This window comes from Centrocercus urophasianus, unplaced genomic scaffold (genome assembly GCF_019232065.1).
Source record: "Centrocercus urophasianus isolate 14NV4802_14NV808 unplaced genomic scaffold, USGS_Curo_1.0 seq_12, whole genome shotgun sequence".
NCBI classification, from domain to species: Eukaryota; Metazoa; Chordata; class Aves; order Galliformes; family Phasianidae; genus Centrocercus; species Centrocercus urophasianus.
In genome coordinates, this window is record NW_024884364.1 from 47,285,136 (window position 1) to 47,311,630 (window position 26,495).

Here is a 26,495-nt window from a genome sequence, read left to right on the forward strand (position 1 = left end):
AATAACTTAAAAGAGAGACAAAACTGTCTTCATAACAACTTTAATTCTCTAATGCTAAAGGATAAAAGACTGCCTCACCTACCATAATGCACTGACTGCAGAGTTAAGTACTGCAGTACTTCATGATAGCAAATTGAAGCTCTATTGACCATGCAGTTTAAGACCAGTATTTCAGATTCCTTTTCATGAAGTAAATGTGGGTAGAAACCGATGTTCATGAATGTAAGTGTATTTAAGTTTACTGTTTGGACTGTGCATAATGAAGCTTTACAATACTAACAGGAAAACAGCCATGAAATGACTTGTATGGACTCAAGGAATATTAAAAACTACAGGGGAAAAAAAAAAAAATTCAAAGGAAACTGCTCATGATTAAAGATTGATCCTTATTACTGAAATGGAAGAAATAAATCATCCCAGGATATCGAAGCATAAATTTGACAAAGACAGTAACCACACAAAATAGACATTAACAAAATGATTTAATGCAATGAAACACTGAGAGCTTTACAAAAGAAAACAGTAGCCCTATATATCATGTGGAAAAGGAACAAAAAAATGTATGAAACAGTTAATACTATGATGTGTCAACAGTTCCTTAAAATTAAAAGGAAGTTTAAACTCTTATGGCTTACAAAATAGCAGCCTATCATGGCTGTTAAACAAAAGTCACCATCTGCTTGCCTGAAAGATTAATAGATGCAAGATGTCCAACCCTGCACCACTTAGCTTAACACAGACAAACTTGTGCATAAATTTCATTCAGTTCTGTGAACAGACATTCAGTAGCTCTGTATATAAAAAAGATCTGAAGCAGCAGCTCAGTAGAAAGTGAGGAGCATATAAAAGAACACAGAAATTTCCCAAACTCTCCAGGGAATCCACAGAAAGTTTCTGCAAGACAGATTTATTGTCCATTTACAACAAAAAAATGCTAATTACAAGACATATATAATAATTAAACATACAAGCTCTGGAATTTTACAAGTATACTGATTTCTTGTGTTTGAGATGCATTGCTAAAAACAACAGCGAGAGTTGACAGGACTTCAAAAAGCTGTGATGTAACCTCCAGCAGTTACAAGGGGACATGACTGAACAGGTAAGATACAGATTCACCATTATGTGTTCTTCGAATGGCCTCAGCCAGGATCATGGAAATGTCAATAAACTGAAAGAAAGAAATACAAAAAAGTAAGGATGACAATTTCTTATAGGATAACAAGAACAATAAACCACAGTTTATAGAGAAACTGTATACAAAAATTCAATTTACTATTCTATTCTCTTACATCTTCTATGTAGGAAAATTACATTAAAGCACTAGGTAATTAACCTACACGAAAATAACAATACAATACTAATAACAAGAAATAAAACAAGATAAAAATGCTGAGTTCCTTCTACACAGGCATACTGCTGAAGACTTCAATGTTGCACAGGGCACACTGCCAAACAGAAACTGTTCCAGCCATCAGATGGCAGTGTCTACACAAGTACGATTTAATGGAAATGCACCTTTTAAATGCCTGTCTTGCACCAGTAAGTAAAAAATTAAGCATTTTTTACTTGATTCAGAGTAACATTTAAAAAGCACTATTTTAGGCTTTCCTCCACTCTGCACTAAGAAACAGGACACGACTTTCCAGAATAACCTCATGTAGAAGTTACTGAGGTAAGCTAACTTTTTACTTTCAGTTTGGTTTTCAAAGCAAGCATATGTTAAGTTTATCCTGGACATTTTCTATACTGTATTTTCAAACAAAATGAAGAAGCCTAAGCTTTTTATCATGATAAACTAGTGTTTCTGCATTCAGACTTCATATGATTAACATAGTTTTAAAAAAGAAATCAGCAAATTTTACATTTGCTACTCTTTCAGCCATGCATAATCTATCTGCTGCAGTATCATACATTGTTAATAATTTATTATGCTACCTCAATCACCCTTTCTTTAGCATGATTTAGCAGAATGTTCTGCAAACAACAAAGCTGCACAGCGTATTTGTGAATATTATTTTCAGCAAAAGGCACAAACTCTAGCACCAGAGAATAACAAAAGGTAAATCCACTTAAGCAAGTGACAAAAACAGAGTACCTGAATTTTGGGGCAGTGTTTCATTTTCTCTTCCTGGGGGATTGTATTAGTTACCACAACAGCCTCAAATGCTGCATTATTAATCCGAGAAATAGCAGGACCAGAAAAGATGCCATGAGTAAGAATAGCATAAACTTTGGTGGCTCCAGCAGATACTAACCTGCAGAATACAAAGCAGTAAGCTGTAATGCATGTTTAAATATATGGCTATACATGAAGACAGGTAAGACCTTCATAAGGCTAAAATTTCACAAATTGCCCACATTAAGAGCAATTTTACACATAAAATCCTCTGAAAGCTACAGGAAGATAAAAATATCTACAAAACAATTCTGACAACTTTGAACTTTTTCAGTTTATATGACTACTATGTCTTACCAAAAGTAACTGCTAAAAACCTTATTTAATTAACAAACTTCTTATCAGTAGCAGTAATACTAAATGAATGTGCTGTACTTATGACCACATGAACAGATCATAGAACTAGTTCACAGCATAACTTTTCCTCTCAGGAAGAACTGTTTGGATAGTGGTATTCACAACTCTGTGCCTCCATCATTGTGCACCTTTGCTTTAATTTGTAATTCAAACTATTCTGCTTGGACAAAGCTACTGAGGAAGAAAAGTATTTAATGATTAAAAGCCTAGTGTCTTGCAAAGCTTGTGGAAAGACATGCTGCTGATCCAAGCACAATGAAAAATGATACAGCACAGGAGAAAACCTGCACAGATTGAAGAGCTAGAAAAACTTGTGAATGAGTCACAATCACTTAATTTGGCTTTGATTGGCCTCTCTGCCTCCAGACATTCACAGCTATGAAAGACTACAAATGCAGTCAAGACAGATGGAAGCCATCAACAGTAGATATGTTATCAAATTGTAGCATGAGCACAGAAAGACTGGAAAAAGAAAGAACACAAACATCTTATTTTGAATGACTCATCAGAATCAAAGGATTCTGATCATTCCTTGCACTACATTTGGTAGTTGCAATCTACAAGGAGGGTCACTACAATAGAGTGAGGGTATACTAGGAGGGCAATACGAACACTTCAGCAAGTTCACCTGCTATATCTAGAAACAAATTCCTTAGTTCATCTGCTAGATATGCATCTATGGTGCTAAGATAAAGAAAGGTCTAAGGTATTTTGATGAACAAGTTTGATTAATCATAATGTACATCCCATCTAGATTTGGCATTAAAGAAAATCACTACTTGCTGACAAGAACATCATATAAGACAGTATCACTCAAAAAGGACCTTTCTTTTTTCTTTCTTCACTCTATTACTTCAGCAGAACTGAAATGACTCAGGCAGGAAGTATCACATGGCCCTATTCTGAATGCAAGTCTATTCTGTATATTCATAGCATCTACAAATATATCAGGCAGGAAGAAAAATTCCACATATCTCAACTGAAATGTTAGCTTTATAAAGGATTACATGCAAGAGAAGCAATGCTGCAGTAAGTGTTCAGCAGCAGACATTTAAAATCATCCCATGCTTTATCCTTCCCACTTTCAAAATGCAACTACATACAGTCATACGAGTGTGGCCTTTGATATCAACTATACCAAGACAAGATCTTTGAAGCAAAGATTTTAAAACTCAGACTTCTGGGCCAAATTCAGAATGCAGCCCATGACCTCTAAAACCTAAGTTGGCAGCACATGCAGGAATATAGGTGGAAGAGCTGGAGCACATCAGTCTAATATTGCTCATCTCTTCATGCCTAACATCTGTTCTTATAGTTGTTTCTATGTCTCCAGTTTGCCAAGATGTCTTTGAAGCTAGAATAGCTGTTATGCATTTTTGAGTTTTCACGAAGCCACAACAGTAAGGATTATCATGCATTAGCAGTTCTTTTTTTTATTATTATTTTTTTGGGGACTTCTTTTTAGGTGGGTGAGAGCTACAGGAAATGTTTAAGGCTACAAACAGTAACAGAGTTCAGCACAGCCAGTAATTCCAGCTTCTGCAGAAAAAACATACAACTTACTAATACCCTTAAATATACCATTGTAAGGCCAGTCTGAAAGTCATAGAGTAATACTTCCAAAGGAGCATTAATAGGAACTCAGTCCAGATAGTGAATCTGTCACATACTTCAACAACTGGACAACCTGAGAACCATGAGGGCATTAGCAAAGAGAAAAGGCCTAGAAATCTCAGAAAGACTCCAGAAATAGAGGTTCTTTAGTCTGGAGGGGAAGTGGTGGGGGGAAGTGGAGGGGAAGTGGTGGGGGGAAATGAAAACAATCTTCAACTACCTTCTAAACAAAAAGTGAGAAAACGTATTCTCAGCTCCTAGGATGAAAAGGATAAGTGTGCTTTAAATTGAAGACACTTGTCAAAAATATTAAATCTACACTGAACATCAGGAAAAAAAAAAAGGTTTTTTTTTTTTAATATAAATCTAGTGAAGAAAAGGATCATTTTCTGTCATTTTTGCCTCAAAACTGAAAAATGCACTAGATGGCTAAAATCCCTTCCACAACATTCTCTTTATTCTGCCCTCTATCCAAATCCAGATTAGAATAATGGAAAGGCCACAATGATCATTGAGTTTCAACCCCCTGCTATGTGCAGGGTCACCAACCACCAGACCAGGCTGCCCAGAGCCACATCCAGCCTGGCCTTGAATGCCTCCAGGGATGGGGCATCCACAGCCTCCTTGGGCAACCTGTTCCCAGTGTGTTACCACCCTCTGTGTGAAAAACTTCCTCCTCATATCTAACCTAAACTTCTCCTGTCTCAGTTTAAGACCATTCCCCCTTGTCCTATCACTATCCACCCACTATTCCACAGGAGGGGGAATGGCTGTTTATCTGCTCCCTTCAAGTACTGGAAGGCCACAATGAAGTACTCCTGAAGCCTTCTTTTCTCCAAGCTAAATAATCCCAGTTCCCTCCACTCTCCTCTTAGGAGAGGTTCTCCAGCGCTCTGATCATCTGATCATCCACCTCTTCTGGACCTGCTCCAAGAGCTCCACATCCTTCCTGTACTAGGGGCCCCAGTACTCCACGTTGGGCCTCACAATCACCTCTTTCTCATCTTTTTAAGGCAGCCCAGAATACAGTTGGCCTTCCAGGCTGCAAGCACACATTATATTTCTGTAAGTCTTCCCATTTCCGTGTTATAAAGAAGGACAGAGCTTGATTACAGGACAACGAGTCAAGAATCAGAGTGACTTCACTGCACAGAGGTCAGATTGAATTATAAGTACGTAGCAGCTGTGTTCATCTGCTATCTGCAGGTTACAGCATGAGACACTGAATAACTTCATAATAATACTTACTTGTCTGCTGCATGACATATTGTGCCACATGTATCAGCCATATCATCGACAAGAATGGCTACTCTGTCTTTCACATCGCCCACCAAGACCATTCTGTCCACTTCATTTGCCTTCTTTCTTTCCTTGTGAATGAGAGCAAATTCCACATTCAATCTATCAGCAATTGAAGTAACCCTAGATGACAGGGAGAAATACAATACATTCAGAATACTATTTTAAAAGAACAGAATCATACTTAGTTATTTGCCTTGAAACAGTTTGCAAGATTTCTTGCTTTTAAGTAACTGCACAGATTTTTGCAAGTGGTGAGACATATTAGAAACACCCTTAATTCACTGTTAATAAACTAACCAGTGACTTAAGCTATAGTCCAGATGAGTATTTTCTAAATTCAGTTTGACTTTGAAAACATTTCAGTGTTCACAAGCTTTCATTAAGTTGCTGCAATATGTAGTCTAAGATAGCTCCAATTATAAGCACTTCAGCATCCTAACTTGTAACACCCTTGCTGGAATGTGAAACAAAATTCATAGGGGAAAAAAAAACAGGTAAACAGCAAATAAATCAGTTGATTGTGATTAATAATTCTTTCAGCAGCACATGACAAGCAATCTATTTAGTGATAGGACAACAGGGGATGGTTTTCAACTAAAACAAAGGAGATTTAGTTTAGATATTAGGAGGATATTTTTCCACACAGAGGGTGGTGACACACTGGAACAGGCTGCCCAGAGAGGCTGTGGATGCCCCATCCGTGGAGGCATTCAAGGCCAGGCTGGATGTGGCTCTGGGCAGCCTGGTCTGGTGGTTGGCGACCCTGCACATAGCAGGGGGGTTGAAACTAGTTGTCCTTTTCAACCCAGGCCATTCTATGATTCTACAAATCAAGTAGTTTACTTCACCAGCACCTCTCTAGCAATACATTGGATTGACAAAGATCTTTTAAACTCTTCAGGGAAACCACTGGTGGCCAGACACACTTCCTATAGTAAACTTTGTTATAGACTTCTAACTGCTCTATTCAAACCTTTCAATATACCAGGGTTAGCAGGTTTGACAAGATAGCAATAAACACAGGAATAAATAACACTGCTGTCCCACACTATAGCACAGCCTTGCAGCCTGTCTTTTGAAGAATATTTTGATACTGTTGTTAGCAAGGTTAGTAACGTGCACATTTCAATAGAAAACAGTTTTGTTTCTTTGCCACTCAAAAATGAAGGAGTTTTTTTGTTACAAACTCGCATGGACATTTGTGCGTGTGGATAATACAGTAACTTCATAGTACATCTCACTAATTCAGGGGCACTGAGGTATCAATAGATTCATATGCCTTATTTCAGCCACAAAATTTAGTAAGCAACAAAAAACAAGCAAACAGTAAGAAAAAAGATATTTCAAATGAGTGCACAAGCAAATTTCTTTAATGCTTCTGAGTTAAAACTTAATAGTGTGGAAAAAAAAAATTGTCTTCAGTTTTCATTAACTTAAGAATTATTTTGAAGGTCCACATGCTTTGAATGGAAATGCCCAACCATCTTCTCAGCATCATATTAAATGATGTGAGGGAGAAGCTTTGAATTTACAGAGAGCAAATTCCTCCTCTGCTTCAGCAGCAGCTGCCTGGTTACCCTTCAGTAAGGCAGCAAAAATAAATTATCATCAACTTCATAAAATACAAATAAAAATAAGTGATAGCAATAATATTTGATAAAAATATTTGCTATGAGAAAAAGTGTTTTCTGACTTGATTTTTAACTAGTGGATTATTTTGTAATAAATTGTATGCATTTTCATTTGAAAACAACAATATTCACATAGTAACAAAGAAATGTAATTGACTGGAGTATTTTGACAAAAAATGCTTTCTGTAGTTCACATTCTTCACATCTTTAACTTGAAGAATCTAAACAGGAATAGCTCTACAGTTCTAATCACACTTCCCAGTTATCTGAATATGAACACCATGAGCACACTGCAGACGACAAAAAGTCTTCAATTAGAATCACAGTGTGGCAGTGTTTCATTACATCCCCTAAATTACACTCCAAACTTTTTGGAATTACAGGATTCTTATTTCTCTTCATTCCCATTCAGTTTCTACAAGCCTTGTGACCAGTAACTTGAGAGTAAAACATGGTTATCATCTCACAGATAGTGTGCTCCTCAATTTCTGCATTAGTTTTTACTGATTAGAAAACAAAACAGTTTTCCTAAATGAGTAACACATGCTGCAAATGAAGAAATACCCCAATTAATTGGCTTTCCTATTTTCAACTTCAGCCAAACCAAAACGTCATCTTCTTTTTCCAATATACACAACGTGCAACTTGGAGATAGGCTTGTAATAACTTATAGAAAAAAAGAAACTTGATCCAAGCAAGAGCTTACCTAGATGCCAGCAGGTACAGTGGAGATAGGCCAAAGGCTTTAAAAGAGAAGGGAAACTTAGGCAGTTCCAGAATAAAGCAGGAATAGGTGTAGCAACTGGACTAAAGCAAGCAAGCAGCAAGAAAAGTATCTTCCCTCCTGCATAGGGATTCAGCAAACAAGGTCATATACAGGGAGAGAGAAAAAAAAAAAAATTCTTTAGAGTACAGAAAACTCCTGAACGTTTTCAAGCTTGAAAAACATTGGAAAAGTAGTCATTCTGTTTTCACAATGCAATTAGATTCACCAGACATATACTCTGTATCTTGCAAAAGTCATATGATCGAAAAGATGACTAGACTAACATTCATTAATCACTTAGTCTTAGGCTGGTATAGTACCTTTTTGCACCACCTGCATCAGGTGAGACTATGATACAGTTTTTCCACTCCAAAATGTTTTCTTTAATCCACTGCAGCACTGCAGGTTCTGCATACAGGTTATCTACTGGAATGTCAAAGAAACCCTAGTTCAAAAAGAAAAAGAGTTCCATGAATACACATTTATACCTTACTTCGAATGAAGGCACTGGAAAAGAATCAAGCCCTTGCATTTCAGGTATAGCAAGGTTTTAATTAGTATTTTATAGTGGCCTAATTCTTCCCTCTCATTTCTACCAAATTCAGTGGAAGTTCAACAAATGGTAATGTCTCTAAAAATCTCACTCAAGAGCAGAAAATGAAGAACAATTGTTATCAAATGATATTAAATTAGAAAGGATTCCCTTTAGGCACCTACATAAACTCATGCGTATGAAAAGCTCTCAAAAAAATCCAGTGAGGAATATTTAACTCCCATAAATTGCAACTACTTGACACAAACAGTAGTATTTCAATATGGAGAATTTAAGTTAGCACTGGTCAGCAAGAAAGGAACGTGTCTTTTTGTGCAGTTTTTAACAACAAATCTATACTGAACCACAAATTAAAACTGCTTTTTATCTGCATGACAACCACTTAGCACAACTGAAGCTCTGAATAAACAGAACGCCAAAAGGAGGAAAAGAAAGCATTTCCTCAAAAAACACACAAACAAAAAACCCCCCAAAAGTTAACTTGAAAAGTTTTACATGACAGAATGACAAAATGTCTGCTCTGTGTCTGAGCAGCAGTTTTGTGATTTTCTGGTTCAATAGTAGAGCTAGCAAATGAATTTCCAGTCTCCATCTCCACTTCTCTTAAGTGAATAATGTTCCCCGGGTTGTACCAACCAAACTGTATTGTGCACTCTGATAAAACCAGTGAGAGATTAAGAGAGCTCCTCCCATAAAAGGACATTGTATGTTCTAGAAGCCCTTATACTAGCCTTGAAAAATTCCACTGAAGACTCCAACGTCCAATACCTACTCAAAATGCCCATAAAATCACCCCATAAGATAAAAGCTGGTCTCCTTCAAAAAGCAGAACTAGGAAAAAAATAAACAGAAGTAATATTTTCTTGCATCTCTTTATTCATTTGATCACCTACTCACAGTTAGGAAGAACTTATAGTTACCTGGATCTGAGAAGCATGCAGGTCCATGGTGATGATGTGGTCAGCCCCTGCAACTGACAGCATGTTGGCAACAAGTTTTGCAGAGATTGGAGCACGACTCTGAGAAATAAAGCACAAATATTTACATTATAAAAGCATTTAGGCGGAATACATGGTGTCAGATAATTAGTTACTTTTATCTCTTTTTCTTTAGAATAGCTGGAATCTATGAAGAGCTCCATAACTTCAGCCAAACTAGCCTGTCAATAGCTACTCATGCCACTAGGATTTTTGAACTCAGCAAAACATTTAGGAGCTTTAAACTGGTTTAAAAAATCTGCCTAATAATGCCTCCTATTAATTTTTACCAACAAACAGAATTGGAGATATGATTTACCAGCTCCTTTATTTCAAACTTTTAGTTGGCTTTTCCGTAGCACAAAAACAGAACCTCAATTTCTCTAAGCCACTACCCATACGTAAATATCCAACTCTCAGGCACCTACCCATTAAAAAGTGAATAATAAAAAGTAACAAAATATGAAGAACAAAGTGAGAGGAAACCCAATTTTTGAGGAAAAAAGCACTTTAAAACAACGTTAGTATCAAGCATTTCTTCATCACACACACAGTAAAACCTATAAGAGATCCACGTAGGCAGAGGAACAAGCCCCCGCCTATTTATTTATTCTTTTTTGTGAATGCAGGCTTAATTATTGGATGTGATTAGTAATCTAGAATCACCAAAAGGGGCAAGGGAAGGCATGGAAGAAAAGAACTACAAAAAAAACCAAACAAACAAACAAAAAAAAAAACAGAGAAGTGAAAAGAGCAAAGGAAGAGCAAAAATATAATCAGCAAAATTAAACCCAAGCGGTTTTTTTAAGCTGACAATGATGCAGAACAAACAGTAACGTGAAAAGAAAAGGAAATCATGACTGGAAGATACCTTTTTTTTTTTTTTTCTTGCAGTCTTTGTTAACTTTAAAGTTCCTTCAGATTTTTTAGCTATGTTGCCCTAGACAGCTTTGTCTGTAATGGAAACATTAATCGAAATGTCTTTTTTTTTTTTTTTTTTTTTTTTTCTCCTTTTTACCTGCCTTTAAATATGACTGGTAGCTAGCACTAACGTCATTAGCATTAAAACAGAATTGCAATTCAGAGGTGCCCTCTCACAATTAGACTTTGGGTTTTGATCACAAGGTATTTTCTCTCGTTACATTTCTTTATCAAATAGCATCATTTAACCTCTCAGGAACACCATTCTCCTCCACACATAATTACGGGGTATCTCTGCTCTTCTTTCACTGATGCTCAAAGGCATCACCAAAAATAATCTGAACTACTGCTATTTAAAAATGGATGCTATTTTGTCTACATCAAACCAAGGAGACACTACTTTCCTCAGAACTTTTGGTAATTTAGATACAAACTCAGCACTTCCATGTTTGAATGTATGGAATGACAACGTATTTCCAGAAAAGAGACCAAGATACTGCATTCATTTTTTATGGTTTGAAGTTTATCATCAAGAAAATTCTCACTTAGAAAATGACACTAGTTTTGATTCTGCATTGCACAAAAATATTGTCCTCACTTGGTTTGTCTAAGAAACACTGAAGATGTGAATGGCAGCTGAGCTTCCCTTGATCACTGCAATTCATATGCATATGGTTTGCATAACAGTTTGCAACCACTATAGCTGCAGCAAACATGAATTTTCTAGTAAGTGAGGACTATGCTGCTCCTCATTTAAGATCAATTCTATAAGGGTTCTGTTACGTGCAAGCTGGTCAAAACTTTCTGAATATTTCTATCAATTAGTAGAAGTGTTCTGGTTCATGCCATTCAGGTTCCTGATCATCCCAGTTCACCTTAGCAGTTCAAACAGACATTTCAAAGCTAGGATTCACGATACTCAAATCCCTGGCAACACATAAAAGAACAAAGATTTAGTACCTACTCTTTGGACTCCACCACCAAGCATTCTCTTATCAGCTCCTTGTGAAGGCATGGTTTGATGAGGTGGATTAACAGACAATGCTGAAACCCGAAATCCGCCCCCCTCTTTATCCCATCCCTTCCTTCTTCCCAGTCTATAAGCTTCCCCTGTGTTTCATATTGCTGCTTGTCTGAACCCGTAGCAGCCAGACAAGGAAGCAAAAACAGAAGGGAAGACAGCTAAAGAGGACCACTGCTTCTGGTAGAAACCAGTAACTGCTTCAGCCTAGCTGATCAAGGCAAATTCCCATAAAAAGTTTGCCATTTCTACCTTCAGGTGGAACAGTGAATTTCTTTTATTCACTTCTGTTGAATGAGATTACCACTTCGCTTGTCTCATGTGTCAATACCACAAGTATCATCAGCACAAATAAAAGCCATAACAACCACCTTTCCTGCACCAAGTGCAAATGAATACATTACCAACTGGTACTTCTTTCAGCTACTGGCCTTGCAGGCTGAATTCCAGAAGGAAGAACTTGGAAGTTTTACCACTAGGTAACTTCATTTAGTAGTTATGCACATCACAGATTGCCTACATGTTGGACATAGGGTCTTGGAGGGAAAGATAGCCAGACATCAAAATCTGTTTTCCAAGGGTGGGCTAACAGGAGGTTAAGACAAATGAAGCGTGTGGCCATCTGACAGTTTCCTCTACACAAAACTGTGCATTAAGAAATAAACAAAACTAACACATTTGATGACATGTTCAAAAGAATTTAAGTTTCAAAAAACTTTTTTCTGGGTAAGCAATTATTATAAAATGATCCAAACTGAAGTTTATTTTAAAATCAAAAGAAGTATATTCATGAGAACCTCAGATAACCTGGCTTCATTATTCAGAAATAAAGGTAGATGGGAACTGAAGATTTCCTTTATATCTTGGAGAATTTGTGATGTTTGCTTCAGATGAAAAGTAGGAACACAAGAAGATTCACTATATTTGTTGTCTCATTTTTGATACAGTTTGAAATTAGTTTCACAATTATAAGCATGAAACGACAGTAAATTATGTACAGAAACTAAATTGTAAAAAAAAAAAAAAAAAAAAAGCACTGTTTTTAGCTCCTAAGCAAATTTCCCACTCACTTATAGAGACAGTTATATAAATGATTACTTCCTTTATAATGTGTTACAAAGTTATTTGCAATTTTTAAAATTACCAGGGGCAGAGGAAGAATCCACAAAGCTAATAAAAACACCCTCACAAGAATATCTATGCAAAGGAAAGTAGGAGGAGTCTGTCAAGATTAATGTTTTGTTGCCTTTAAGCATCTTATTACATTGTCTTGCTCAAAATACATCACATGCAAACCAAACAAAAAACAAACAATCAAACAAACAAACAAAAAAAAACAACAAAAACAACAGTCCAAGAAAATCCCAAGATTTATAACTGGAACTTTCACTTCCAAGAAAGCCAGTTGTGAAATGTATGGATACTGAACATTCACTAATTTATTACCTAAATTTATATTTTGGATATGAAGTAAGCTTTGAAGCTTTAGAAATTGACATCATTAAACATCCAAGTAAATTTTAAGTAGAAGCTAGGACTTCTCTATTAGCAAATTCCACAGAATTAATATCATGGCCCAGGTGAAACACAACTGAAATCAAGAAGTGAAACTGAAAACGTTTCCAGTTATATATAATGTAACCCAGTAGTTTCACCCTTTAAGGCCATGTTAATGGAAATATATAGAGTTAGATTTAAAAAATAAAAAAAAAAGATACCTACCCAACGCTCCACGGCTCCCTTCTACAAATCAAAAAAACAAAGTTACATGAGCTGCAGAACACCAAACTCACCTGTTGCTATACTTCTAACATCTCATAAGCATCTCTGAAGCATCCTGCATCCTATATAGATGTTTTTCCCATGGCTTTGAAGGTTAGCATAGTTAGAGGATGCCTAAATGCAACCATGGTCAAAGCACCTGAACTAAAGTAGCTAGCTTGTGTATCAGAAGTAATCTAGTTTATGACAGCACTTGATCATGTCTAAATCAATTCATCAACTTCTCTAGGACTCTGGACAAGTTTGTGGGTTTTTTTGTTTTGTTTTTTTAAAATATCCTTTCCCCTTTCTTTCTTTCCTCCTTTTTTAAACCTCTGTTTCTTCAGCTGCATAAGCATGAAAACTGGCACAGACCACTGGAACCGCTGTTGACAGCCAAACTACCTCATATATAGTTAGTCCAAGGCTCAATACTAATATTCTCATGATGAATTACACAGGTCTTGCTCAGAATACAATGCTTTACTACAAGGCCCTTTAGTTAAATAAATAAATTAAGACTTGCAATGTTTTCAGTCATCTTATTCCATGAAGAATAAGGTGGTATTTCAAACAGCAAGGACTCATTCCATTTAGTTCTTTATGAATTGAAGCCAGCAACTTAAATCAGAAGCCAGCATCCAGATAGCAATGATAGGGATTCACCTCACATTCAAACAAGTAACAGTAGTACCTTGGGTCAGAGAGAAGAAAATCCACTTATAACCACTGTAAGAAAACAGTGAGCACTTCACTGATGCTTCGAACTCAAAGCACAGGCCAAACACAGACCAAAGACCAAGTGATGTGATGCAATCCACCAGCAAGGGGAAGGATCTCATGGTCAATAAGCTACCTAATGTCGACATCTATATCATAGCTTACTGTGCAACATGGAGGTTAACTACCAAGGTTAATTTCCAAAGATTACAAATGTTTTCTCAATTGCAAAACAGAGGTTAAAAAGTGGAAAAAAAGAAAAAGTTTGCCTAGAACTGCAGGAGAACACAGTGATGCCTAGAGAACAGTCTGAAATAATACTCAGAATCTCTATTAGTGCCATACTTTCCCACGCTACTCATCTTCCAGTAGTATTTCAAAAGATAGTATGTTCTAAAGAAAGATACTGAACCACCATACATGTGGTTTAACCATCTCTTGAAAGCCTGTCATATGAATTTTGGGTACCCCTAACAAGCTATTGCTTAGATGCACACAAGCTGGGACATACTCATCCTTCCCTTAAAATAAAAGCTTTTATGATGGTACATGAGAACCTTTGAGTACTAATTTGGAAACAAAACCATACCAAGATACCTTCCTTCCCTTTTGAAGAAGAGCTTGTTTCCCTTCCAGGCTATTTCGATTAAAAAAAAATAAAAATAAAAAAATTCATCCCTCTGCACTCCTAGTCAAGGGAGAGCTTTAATCAATACAGGAACACAGCAAAATGAAGTTCCAAAAGATCTATATGAAGAACAGGGAGGTTGTACCTAACCCCTGAATTCAGTTTTTGGAAGCACAATATCAGTGCTGTATAAGAAAGCCTACACTTACAGTGTAAACATACTAGAAAGTAATTTTGTTCCATTTACCTTTTCCATTAGAGGCTGAGAATTCTGCCTTCTGTAATACCTGCAAGTATTTTTATCTTCCGCATTGTCAGTCTTGTTACATTTTAAATAGTTGAATGAAAGTAACAGAGCTTTCAGATTTTGCCCAGTGTACAAAGCAAAAAGGGGCAGTCCATTTAAAAAAGTATGAGCGAGGAAAACTTTCTCAAAAGACAAGTATTACAATTTGATTTACACTTGTTAGTTCTTTTCCAGTGAGTTTTGATGAAAGTAACATCAGGTTTTTTGTATATATATGGAGACAAAAGGTTAAGTGTTTCTTATGCTTCGTGAATTTTATTTTATATCAAACTTGTTAGTGCCTTATTAATTTGGCTTAACTGGTACGTTATTCATCAGTTACAGCAGACCAAATTCAGGGAATCATAGAATGGCTTGGTTGAAAGAGACCTCAAGGATCACCAAGCTCCAACCCCCCTGCCACAGACAGGGCTGCCAACCTCCATATCTAACACAAGGTGAGGGTGCCCAGGACCTCATCCAACCTGGCTGAGAAAAAGAAGAAGTGTTTCAGGGTTTTTACTCAATTTTTGGCCTTCATCAATTAAAATTAATTATTTCAAATTGTTATGTATAAACTTCTTTCTTTTTAGATCTACCTTACAGCATAAGTAATTGTTTTTATTCATTATCCTTATGCATTGTAGAACAAATCAGTTTCTTTCATTTAGGTTAAAAACTACCTGCAAAATGCTCACAGCACTCCAAATTTAGGATTTAATTCTATTAAACTGTACTAATTACATGTACTCTCTTCATATAAAGAAAAGAAAAAGGAAAACTAGAAAAAAGCAGAAAAAGCAGTCCCAAAGGTGAGATTTCCTAGCAGAATACTCTGGAATATCACAAACATAGGATGAATCTACTTTTTCAAACTGAAGGCCTCATCACTTAGGAAAACAAAGAAAAAAATTATGTATTGTATCACTTAATTCATTTGCAAATTATATAATTTCTTATCACAGTAGAACATTAAAGGAAGAGCAAAAGGAAAAACACCTTATAAAACTCTAAAATGTTTATGAAAGTATGTTTAATCTCAAAGTTCTAAAGGAAGAAGCTGAGAAAACACTTCAGAAATCACACATTTCTCACCTACCTTGTCTTTCTTATCTTGCCTAGCATATGGAAAACATGGAATTACTGCAGTGACTCTGGAGGATGATGCAATCTTGCAAGCATTGATCATGATGAGCAATTCCATTAAGTTGTCATTTATTTCTCCACAGCCACTCTGGATAATATACACATCTTCTCCTCTCACACTTTCACCAATCTCTACACTGAAAGAGTAGAAGATGGCCGTTTAGTCACTAGAATTACAGGAAGAGCATTATTAAAGAGCAGACAAACAGTTTTATTTTAACAAACATTTGTAGGTTTACAGCCATTTAGAGTAAGATTTTGGTTTTTTGTTTTTTTTTTTTTTTAAATATTGGTTTGGGTAATTTTGCCCTTGATACAAAGTCTATTTCAATAGAAGCCAGACTAAAATTTACTTCAGCCTAAAAATAGAATTTTATTTTCTTTTGTAAACACATGAATAAATTCAAGAAATCACTGCATTTTAGAAGAGGAAAGTATCAAACTCTTTGGGGAAAAAAAAAAAAAAAAAAAAAATCAGTTAAAAAGTTAGAAGTGAAAAGGTACACCACCAGATCTAAGCAAGGTATTTAAAACAGGAAAAAAAAGTTCAAGCAAAAACCTGTTCACCAACAGCTGAATGCAACTCAAATCTTAGCACATTTTGTCAGTTGCTCTGTTTGCTCTACATGAGCTCATGTACTCATGTTGGCATCAAGGAGTTGCTTTACTCTTCTATAGATTTCAGGAAAATTCAAGCAGAGCAGTTGAATATGATATTTTTCCATTCTAGAACAAATCAAGAGAAGTCTACTGTTGAACCATATTCAATTATTACACCTGTTACTCCAAAAATTACTCACAAAAGTAGCAGACTAACCTGCATTTTCCTCTGATTCCAGGCAAAATACCCAGAAAATATATAGACAGAATTCCAAAGTGAGGCAATCAGATCTTTCAAACCCATGCTACCATAAATTAGTCTAAATCACTGAAAGCTAAATATCTTGGGCCCTTATTTGAAAGGTTAACTACTGACCAAAGACAGAAATAAGCAAAAAGCTCTAGCTGGAAACCATCCAAATGGTCCAGATATGGGTAAAATGGTTTCTCTGACGCATTCTTCACAGTGAGGCTTATTCTAGTCAAGCATAGTCCAAGCAGATTTAATTCATCAGCTTCCAGGGTGCTGCACAAGATTATTAGCTTTTTGTAGCTACAGAACACAAAGGAATTTATTGCTTAAGAACATCTTAATGACATGCAAACACATGATTTATTACCATCATGATAGTTGAGTGCAGTATGACTAGTCACACTCTGAAAGCTGCCACAAAGTACCTGTCAGAAAGGAATGCCTGTCCCTTTGAAGGTGTGCAAACTAGAATAAAATTCAACTGCAGCAAACAGACTGTGCTGATTTAAGTAGCAGCTATTATTTTGTTTCCCCCTCATTGAGCAATGTGCAGCTTCATGCTGAGCACTGAAAGATTGAGTCTTGTGGAAAATACATGTGATCACACAATTAAAGACAATGTCATAAAGCAGATGCAGAAGGTAATACACAAGCACCCTTCCTTCATAGCCATGTAACCTGGGTGCTTTATTTTGCAACCTTAACTCTAAATCTAATTTCTGGTCCATCTTCCTCCTGGCTACTTGAGCCTGCTCCACTATCCACACTCATACTTGAGCTTACCCTATTAGCCATATCCATCCAGTTGTTGCCTGTGACTCCTTGCATTAGTAGTGGTTCTCTCCTAATTTAATCTATTTATCTCTCCAATTACATTTTATTCTTCAACTTCCCTGACTCTCATCTTGTTGTTCAGTCTCTGCCTCACTGCACTCTTCTGCTTTCAATTTTTATTCAAGTCAATGTGTTTTCATTTTCACTTTACCTATGGTACCATGAAGAAAGCAACCAAGATCACTAAAGAGAGAATGAGTGGCTCCTTGTCCTCAGTTCTTGTATTCCCAAAACAATTTATAAAAAGAACCTCTCCATCTCATTAATTTAATAACTTTTTGCTTAAGGATGTTACCAACGCCATTTCTTATAGCCAAATGAAAACAAAATGTCAAGTAAAGATAAGTAGGAGGATAGAGACAGTGAGAAACAGCGTCATCTTCAGATAGCTCAGTGGTAGCCTCTCCTATCTTTTGAGGCTCCCATCAAGGTGGAGTGATTAAATTTGTGGTTACACACTGTTTTTGCTCTGAGCAATAGCTCTATTTGCAGAAAAACATGAAAAATATTTCTGAAATCCTAAATATTTTTCTAGCTTGATTTTTATTCAAGACAATTTAAGTTCAGACAGAAGCTAGAGCATCTAGTCCCATGACTAGAAGATGTTAACCTTAATTAGAAGCCTTGTGCAAAACAGATCTGTTGGAGTACCATGGTCCAATTCCCAGATTAAACAAAATTAAGAAACCTGTCATTCCTCCTCATCTCAGAAGTTTAGCTATGAGTAAAGCATCGACTCATTAGCTTGCATATGCAGCTTTACTCACCATTGATGATTACAGCTATTACGATGAGGATTAAAAAAATATATATCATTACTTGGCACTTGCACAAAACTGCTTAAAGCAAGTGCTGTCACATATCAAACCTTTGGAATAGGTTTGAAGACCATCATCATATAGCAAAAGCTCTGTGACAGGTGTTTCAAGACTATGAAGTTATACTTCTGTTCTTGATGTTAACCTAGGAACCACTGCAAAGGAGGAGTAAGTAGAAAGCAACAAAGAAAATACTACCAGTTCCATGGAAGAACGTCACTGGAGTGACAAAGAATGGCAGTACACAATTTTAGTATGTGCATAAAAAGATGTAGCCAGTAATTTCCTATGCACTATGTAATAGGAACAAGCTTTGCTGAAAAGCAAAAATATATGATTTTAATGTTCATTATATACAGAAAGAACACTGAATTTATAACATACTGAAATGTTTACTCCCTTAAAACAGTCATTTCTAAGCAGTCCACTAAGAAATAACAAGTTTCAAAAAGGGAAGGGAATATATTTTGAGATAAATATAGATCTGGTTGATACAATGGCCCTGAAGTAATGCTTCTTACACTGTCATTAACCACTGTCTTTTCAATGCCCTTGGGTTTGGGATAACTTTTTCATCTTGCAAACAACTTAGAAAATAAAAGCGTTGCTACTTCATCTCTTGATGCATTTCCGCATTTTTTTGCTTATGTTTTTCAGGTCAAAAAGACATACATATTCAGCACACAGAAATGTAAACGTATCTATATTTTTATATATATATATATATATATATATATATATATTTCCTTGTGGACACAGAAGGCATGTACAGATTAAAATAAATCAAGTTTAAATTAATACTTGTACATAGCACTGAAGAGGGATCTAATTATAGCTGCCAGAGAACAACAATGTTATTATTGCACAAATCTCCTCCCAATCAACTAGAAAACAACAGATTAATATCTCTCACTGCCTACCTTCTCAAAGTCAGGTATTGAGAGCTAATGCCTAGGCTCAGCCAACTGCTGCTTATCTCTACTATTTAAAATTTTTTATTATTTATTCTTAAACACTCAGGTCTGAACAGACAGACAGTAAGACACTATCAACTACAACGTCAAATATTGTATGAAGCATCTTAAGTTTCTATTAAAGACCACAGGCTAACAGCAGACATCCTCATGTTTGTTATTATATTAGCACTGCTACTAGATTTCATTTCAGCTATCTGTATCATGACCTAATTAACTGCCAATACACTTGGGGCCGTTGTTTAAACAATTCCCCATAGTCAGGGCACAGAGGAAGGACGCAAGAACAAGCTATTGCCTCAAGATTACAAGCTCTGTTTGTTTTATGCAACTGAATCAAATTCAGCTATTTGGCAACAGTTTACATAAACTTTTCATTCAAGAAGAGTAAACAGAACCTGTACATTAAAAGCCTTGAAATCACCTAATAGTGCTTTAAAGTAAAAACTACCCAGATTAATAGCAAAGTTAACTAAGTTTACTCAATCCAGTTGCATGGAATCCACAAGCACATGCTGCTAGCCAGGAAAGATGAGTGCAAGACAAGACATAATGAAAATAAAGTTTGAGTGTTGATAATCATTTTCATCTCATGAAGACTGATTCCAGAGCTCAATTTAACAAGCAGAAACTTAGGCAGACTTTTAACCATACGTTAAGGATAAGTTTTGAGAATGACTTATATATAAAACATTTAAATGGCTGAAACATTCATAAAGCAAAATTCAAAACTGGGATAACAGCAGACTGAGCATTCTCAACTAAATTAATAGCACTGGGAATTTTAGATTTGTATATCATAACTCAGAAAGACACTGCAGGCAAAGTAAGTATGTGAAGCCACACTAAATGGGTAAATAATACCAGACAACAGCTAGGATTCAGTCCAAAATCAAAATCATGCAGCTAAGGGGTTCTGTGTACTTCCTAAAAAGAAAATATAACAGAAGATGAGTGTTCTAGCAATACTAGTAATAATTAAGTTTTGCCAAGCAACTTAGGTGCCAATAAGAGAGCTTTGTACTTCAGACATTTTTGAAACTAACAGATACCACCAAAATTAAGCGTCTAGAGTCCTCACACAGCATGCTAGAGGAATCAATACCTCAAGAGCAATCTGAAAAAAACCACGTACTGAATGTGCACATCATCAAAAAGCATCCAATAGGAAGCACTGAGCAGAGGGGTGTGCGTGAACTTTACCTTTGTGAACAAATTTGCAGAGCAAAGTCTTTAATGCAAGACCTCCAATTTATTGAGTAAATATTTTAGCTGTCATGATGTTATACAATGAACACATCATTTTGCATCAGTATCAAGCAATAAAAATGTCAGATTCATGAGATCCACCTCCATCAATCATGAGCTCCTGAAGAGCTGCAGAGCTGCTTGATCAGCTGAGCGCAGCTGTGTCCTGCACAGCACAACTGAGAGCGTGCTGAAAGGAACTACAGCCCTGTGGAGCTGCACAGGGGTTGTATCAGTCTGGCTGGTTTGGAGACAGGCTATGGTGAGATTTTGCTCCCTCACAGCACTTGAGCTGAGATTCCAGGAAAAATCCCAAATTCCTTGATGTTGGAATTTCCTTTGGGGAAAAAAAAAAAAAATAAATCAGATCATTTAAACTGCAGATGCTTTCAAATTCCAGTTGGGGCAGGGGATGGGGAATCCCAGTTTCTTCAGCAATCTTCCTGCTCACTCCCATCCCCTGAACTATGCACAGTTATTTAAATAACAGAACATCAAAGCAGAAAGCAAACAAGAACCATGGCGTTTTTATTGTAGGTTTGTAAGGATTCCACACCTCCTGGCACCTATATTATCTCTTCAGCTCTTGGCTCTCTCGCTGCGACAAACAGTTGCAAGGCCAATCTCCAACTAGATTTTCATTTCCAACTGTCCCTGTCCTAATGGTGGAAAAAAAAAAAAAAAAACACAAGCATTTTTTTTCGGGGGGGGGGGGGGGGGCCGGGGGTTCATGTGTCTAGGCTCCATAAGAAGCACACAATTGACAACAAAGTCAATAATGCAGAAGTCTCAAATCAGGAGCTTTCAAGGAGTTTCAGGCCTTTTTGTAAGTCTGAGCTATTAGCAATACAGTACACTAGCATATTAACTGTATCTTGAGTTCCTACGTAAGCAAAACATACAAAACATGCAATCTGGAAATAATTCTTACCCTAACCAGCCACATGAGTAAAAAAATATTCCTCCAGTCTCACTGTGCTCACTACAGTGAGAACCAGGAGTAAGGGACCCAGCCATCTTCAGCTACCCCAAGCAGTGTTACAGCTCCAGGTGTGAATCATTTGCTAAGTACTTGGGCTGTATGAAAAGAGATGCACATCCCACAATACCCCAAATCCTACCAACTGAGCTTCCCTGCACCATAACTAGAGCCCAGAGAAACATCAGAGTGGGAAAAATACCAAAGTTGCATCCCAGATATATACAGTAACTGCAAGAGAAGAGTTGAAGTACATCAAGGGGAAAATGGGAAGAAAATGCTAAAGACTGTTCTCAAGCAAAGAAAATCTCAGCCATTTAAATTGTGCATCCATGATAAGTAGCACTGATAAAGTTTCCTGATAAAGAAAGGTTTGTTCTTGATTTATATTACATAACAAACTGATCATGATCCCATTTTGAAATAGAGGGTTATTCTTGTAAAAATTAACTGCGGAAGCATCAGCTACTTTCTCCTCAATTCCATGATTAAAACAGGTAACTTGGACTAAAGTGTATTCATTTACAAACAAATGACCTTCATAACAACAGCAGAGCTGTTTTCATACAGTACACAATGTTTCTCTGTAGCCAATACATGCCTCCTCTGTAAAGTTGAACCACACACACTTTAAGCTGATGATTCGAAAATAACCCAGCCCCAGCAGCCAAAGAAATCTGCAGACAGGCAGCCTCCAAATTCACTCCAGTTCCCTTCTTCCTAAGTCTGCTGAGACTAGAAGGACTTCAGCCTGAAAGTTAAGAAACTCATACGAATGGATGGAAGGCAACTCCTCCCCTAGGAGAGAAGTGTGTGAGAGGATGTAATCTATGACTCCAATTTCTCCATTTTGAAAATAACAAGTACTTCAAATAAAGAGTTAAAATAAATAGCTTTTAGAAAGCTAAACATACAGAATCACACCCACAGAACTGCTGGGGTAGGCAGGAATCATCTAGTCCCACCTCTTGCTAAAGCAGGTTCACTACAATAGGGTGCACAGGAAACCATCCTCATAGGTTTTAAATACCTCAAAACGAGATTCCACAATCTCCCCATAGTGATATACAGTGTCATTTAATTATGTATCTATTACAATCAGGTGTCTTCTAAGTATCTTTGGAGACAATTTTGTGAAAACAGCACGTGTGCTTTATGTGTTTCTATTATATATCTGTCAGTTTCACATGGTGCCTGTTTAAGGGTTTCATTCCTGCCCTCTTGCTCCAGCCTTCCAAACTGCACTGATGGCAGATCCTTGTGGGGATTTGAAGACAAACTAAGTTTCCACTGCAGTCCTAGCATTTTACTGGGTGAGTGAGAGGGTGGTACCAACCATGTTCCAAAGATGACATAGTGGCCTGCACACATGCTTAATGTACAAGCTATAAATAAAAGAAACATCTTCCACAATCAGATATCATTTAAGAGTTTTCTTCCTGCTTCAGTTAAGGTCAGCTGCTCTGGTAGATGAAGGAAAGTATTTCCATGTTGTTTAGATAGAAAAAGGAAAAAAAAAAATATATATATATATATATGGAGGATGATGGACATCTGTCAATGCTACCTGTGACTTCCAGCACCTCTTCTAGCACTGATATTACATTTCTTAGTTCCAAATCTGTAGGAATATTGAATGACTGAAGAACATGAGAACAGACATACTGACAGACGCCATAATCTCACTATAAATTACAACAAGCACTTAAAATTTTAAGTTTTCCTGAAGTTGATAAAGCACCTGTTAATTTAGTTACACTTTCCATAGAAATAGCAGCCCTGTCCTTGGCTAACCTCAGGGTTTAGTTCTTCAAAATCACTTGCATCTACTGAGGATGGGGACACAGAGCATCTCTGAGCCAAAATATAATATAAAATCTTTAATATCACTTTCCAAGCACTCCATTCTGCAAGCCAGATTACATGAAGTTCTCAAGTAAAATGCTTCCAGTTTGGACCCTGTGGCACGTATTTAAGCCTATGACTGCACACATTTATCAAGATACACATAATTCAGATTTACTTTTAACATAAAGCAACAAACAGCAAAAAAGAGATTTTCAACAAAAAGGAGAATCTTCTCTGAAACTTTTTAGCAGATCTGACATAAAGCAAAAGTTAATTAACCCTTAGGCCACAGCTTACTTATTTGCACAAGGTTCTGCCCTGACAGCCATTGGAAGGCTTAAGGTTTTCCAAGTCTTTTAAATATTAGGTCACATTATTCTGCAATACTGCAATGTATTTTGTAGTGCCAATTAACTTACACATAAATTTCCAAGTACTACCTTTTAAAGAACTGTTTTTTATATGGGAAGAAAAATTTCTGCTTATATACACACTAAGAAAACTTGCTAAGGAGACTGTATGATAAACAAGAAAAGGAACACTGCAGCATAAATATCTTATACATTTTAGCTGCAGTTTAATTTTAAATATATTGTACAGGAATTCTCAGAGTCAGTCCACAGAACTGAAAGACCAAATATCCTGAATAGTTGTTGCTCAAATATCCTGAATAAGTTGCTCAAGAAAACTAAAAAGATTACCCACTCAAAATTAACAGTATAATTTACATAGTTGGTACAAATGTACTTGCTGAAGGGAAACATGAGCTTCATTTCAGAATCTGAGTAGTATGAAGCTGAACAAGAAAATAAACACTTAAGAGTGTAAGCATTAAGACATTAAGTTCTTGAAAAAGGGAAAAAAAGCAAAAAAAAAAATATGCATGTCTGTTTAGCAAAGCTGCAACAGAAGCAACCAGAAATAATTGCTAGATTAGATTCCATCCTCTTATCTATACCACAATATGTCCCTACTTGCCCATGAAAAATAAACTGGCATTGCCAGATTAGCCAAACCACTGACATCTTGCAGCCACCACTACCCACCTACTTGATGGCAGAGACCAATTTTGCTCGCCAGGAAAAATAAGCAGAACAGCAGACGAGAATTTATTCTATCCTGATACCTGGCATTTATTTCATTTGCATCAAACTAGATAGGCAAACTTTGGGGGTAAGTTTCTACCTTGGACAAAATGTAAATCAAAGAATCTCTGTGTAAAACTTAGCAAGCTGCAGAACTAAAGATAAGAATCTTTGGAGAGGAAACAAACAAACAAAATAATAAGTTAGCATGAAAATCATGCAATCAAATGAACAACACAAGTTAAGTTTAATCATTCAGAAAAGAGATCGAAAAGCAATAAAGCAATCATGGGGTTGGAAAGATCTGAGATTTAAAACTTCATTTAATCGGGAATGAAGAGAGTAAGAGGGTGCAAACATCAGGAGGTGCAAATAGTGGACGAAGAGGGCTTAAAATACTGTCAGTAGGTATAAGTAGTACAAGAGCATGTTGGCTAAGAACAAAAAAAACACTGAACAAAGAGCTTTGTGAGAGCAATTTCAGAGCACAATATATTAATCTTCCACAGAAAGCAATGCAAACACATTTGTTTGGGAAATTCAGAACAAGAACAGATGAAAATAAACATACAACAATTGCAGAGGCTAGCCAGAGTCGGGAACTGGTGTTTCAGAAGCAGGTAAAAATGTAGGCTCATACAGAATCAGCCAACATTAGAGGTTGGAAGGGAACTCTGGAACTCATCTATTCCAGTCCCTGCCCCAGCAGCAGGGCGCCAGGCCCACGGCCAAATAGCTCTTGGAGATTCAGCTCTTGGATATTTCTAAGGAAGAGTCCGCACAGCCTCTCTGGGCAGCATGTGCCCTTTCTACGCACCTACAAATAACAATTCAGGTGTTTATAGAATTCGATAAAATAGACAGCTGAGTCTCCTCTCCTCCAGGCTGAACAGCCCCAGCTCTCCTCCCAGATGAGGCACTCCAGCCTCCAGCACACCGGTGGCCCTTCATTGGGCTCCTACCAATACAACCATCTTTCTCGTACTGGGGAGCCTGGAACTAGAGCCAGCACTTAGCAATGTTGAGTAGAATGGAATGATCACCTCTCTTGACCCGCTGGCAATACTTTGCCTAACAGAGCCCTGGATACCATTAGCCTTCTCGGCAGCAAGAGCACATCGCTCGCTAGGAAGCTAAGCCTAGATGAAGGCTAGGAAGCTGCAAGATGAAGGCAACACAGCGACTGCACCGTGAACTTTCGGGGCTCAGGAAAACGTCACACGAGAGCTAGCTACGATCCGCAAACACAAGATTGCTCATAACCCCCGACCGTACCCATACTACGCTCCAGCGACCGAGCTCAGGAGACAGCGCTCCGGGGCCGTGGGCGGGGAGAGGCGACTCCGCGCGCCCCCAGCGGCCGCCACCGCGCCACACACCTGGTCTCTTGGTTGCTGAACTTCTTGGTGACCACCTTGCCCAGCTCCAGCCCCAGGCGGTCGGCCACTCGCTGGGACAGGTCGTGGTGGGAACTGCCGCTGAACAGCACGATGTTCGGCATGGCGTAAGGGATGGAGGGGAGGGAGGTGACGGCGAGCGGATACTCCTGCAGCCGGGACAGAAAGAGAACGATTCCCCCCGGCGCGGGGTCAAATAAGCGGTGCTGCGGGACCGCCTCGACCCTGCGGGGGGCGGGGGGGCGGGGCGGGGCGGGGCGAGCCGGGATGGAGAGTTGGTGGTATGGCAGTAAGAGGCTGAACTTTCCCACCAATATCCCCTTACGTGTTGTTGCCGTGTGACAGATGGCAGCAGAGGGGCAGTCTGACACAGGGATGTCTGGCATGGAAATGTGGATGAAGCAAAGGGGTGGGAACTGAATTCCTTCATTCCTCCACGGGGGAACAACAGCACCCACTGATGCTCAACAACATTTGCTGAATGTTGGTGGAGGCCAACCAGAGAATGTGAGCACAGCAAGGGGTGGGTGGTGAATCACTGTGAAGCTGTGGGTCACCTCCACTGGTGCTCATATTTTTATGAGCATGATATGCAGT

At 37.5% G+C, this 26,495-nt stretch overlaps 1 protein-coding gene and 1 long non-coding RNA gene across 4 annotated transcripts; both read right to left on the reverse strand.

The window, feature by feature from the left end:
* Positions 1 to 465: 465 nt before the first annotated feature.
* Positions 466 to 26,081, reverse strand: PRPS2 (phosphoribosyl pyrophosphate synthetase 2). 2 transcript variants are annotated; one of them, XM_042809714.1, is made up of 8 exons: positions 25,881 to 26,081; positions 15,816 to 15,999; positions 13,044 to 13,064; positions 9,323 to 9,421; positions 8,170 to 8,294; positions 5,399 to 5,572; positions 2,099 to 2,258; positions 466 to 1,171 (listed from the first exon to the last, which is right to left on the reverse strand). In XM_042809714.1, the coding sequence occupies exons 1-8, from the start codon at positions 26,000 to 26,002 to the stop codon at positions 1,079 to 1,081; spliced, it is 978 nt and encodes a 325-aa protein (XP_042665648.1). In that variant the 5' UTR covers positions 26,003 to 26,081; the 3' UTR covers positions 466 to 1,078. The 2 variants fall into 2 exon arrangements, with proteins under 2 accessions (XP_042665648.1, XP_042665649.1); XM_042809715.1 differs by lacking the exon at positions 13,044 to 13,064.
* Positions 20,574 to 25,866, reverse strand: LOC122155663. 2 transcript variants are annotated; one of them, XR_006167289.1, is made up of 2 exons: positions 25,777 to 25,866; positions 20,574 to 20,926 (listed from the first exon to the last, which is right to left on the reverse strand). It is a non-coding gene; the product is annotated as an uncharacterized LOC122155663 (long non-coding RNA). The 2 variants fall into 2 exon arrangements; XR_006167290.1 differs by lacking the exon at positions 25,777 to 25,866 and adding an exon at positions 25,073 to 25,765.
* Positions 26,082 to 26,495: the final 414 nt, after the last annotated feature.

Excerpts from the sequence above, each read along its gene's own strand:
- PRPS2 (XM_042809714.1), bottom strand. The coding sequence starts at position 26,002 with ATGCCGAACATCGTGCTGTTCAGCGGCAGTTCCCACCACGACCTGTCC. Across the intron at positions 16,000-25,880 it reads TTCAGCAACCAAGAGACCAG|TGTAGAGATTGGTGAAAGTG; the intron begins GTGTGTGGCGCG and ends CTACTCTTTCAG. Across the intron at positions 2,259-5,398 it reads ATATGTCATGCAGCAGACAA|GTTAGTATCTGCTGGAGCCA; the intron begins GTAAGTATTATT and ends TGTATTCTGCAG.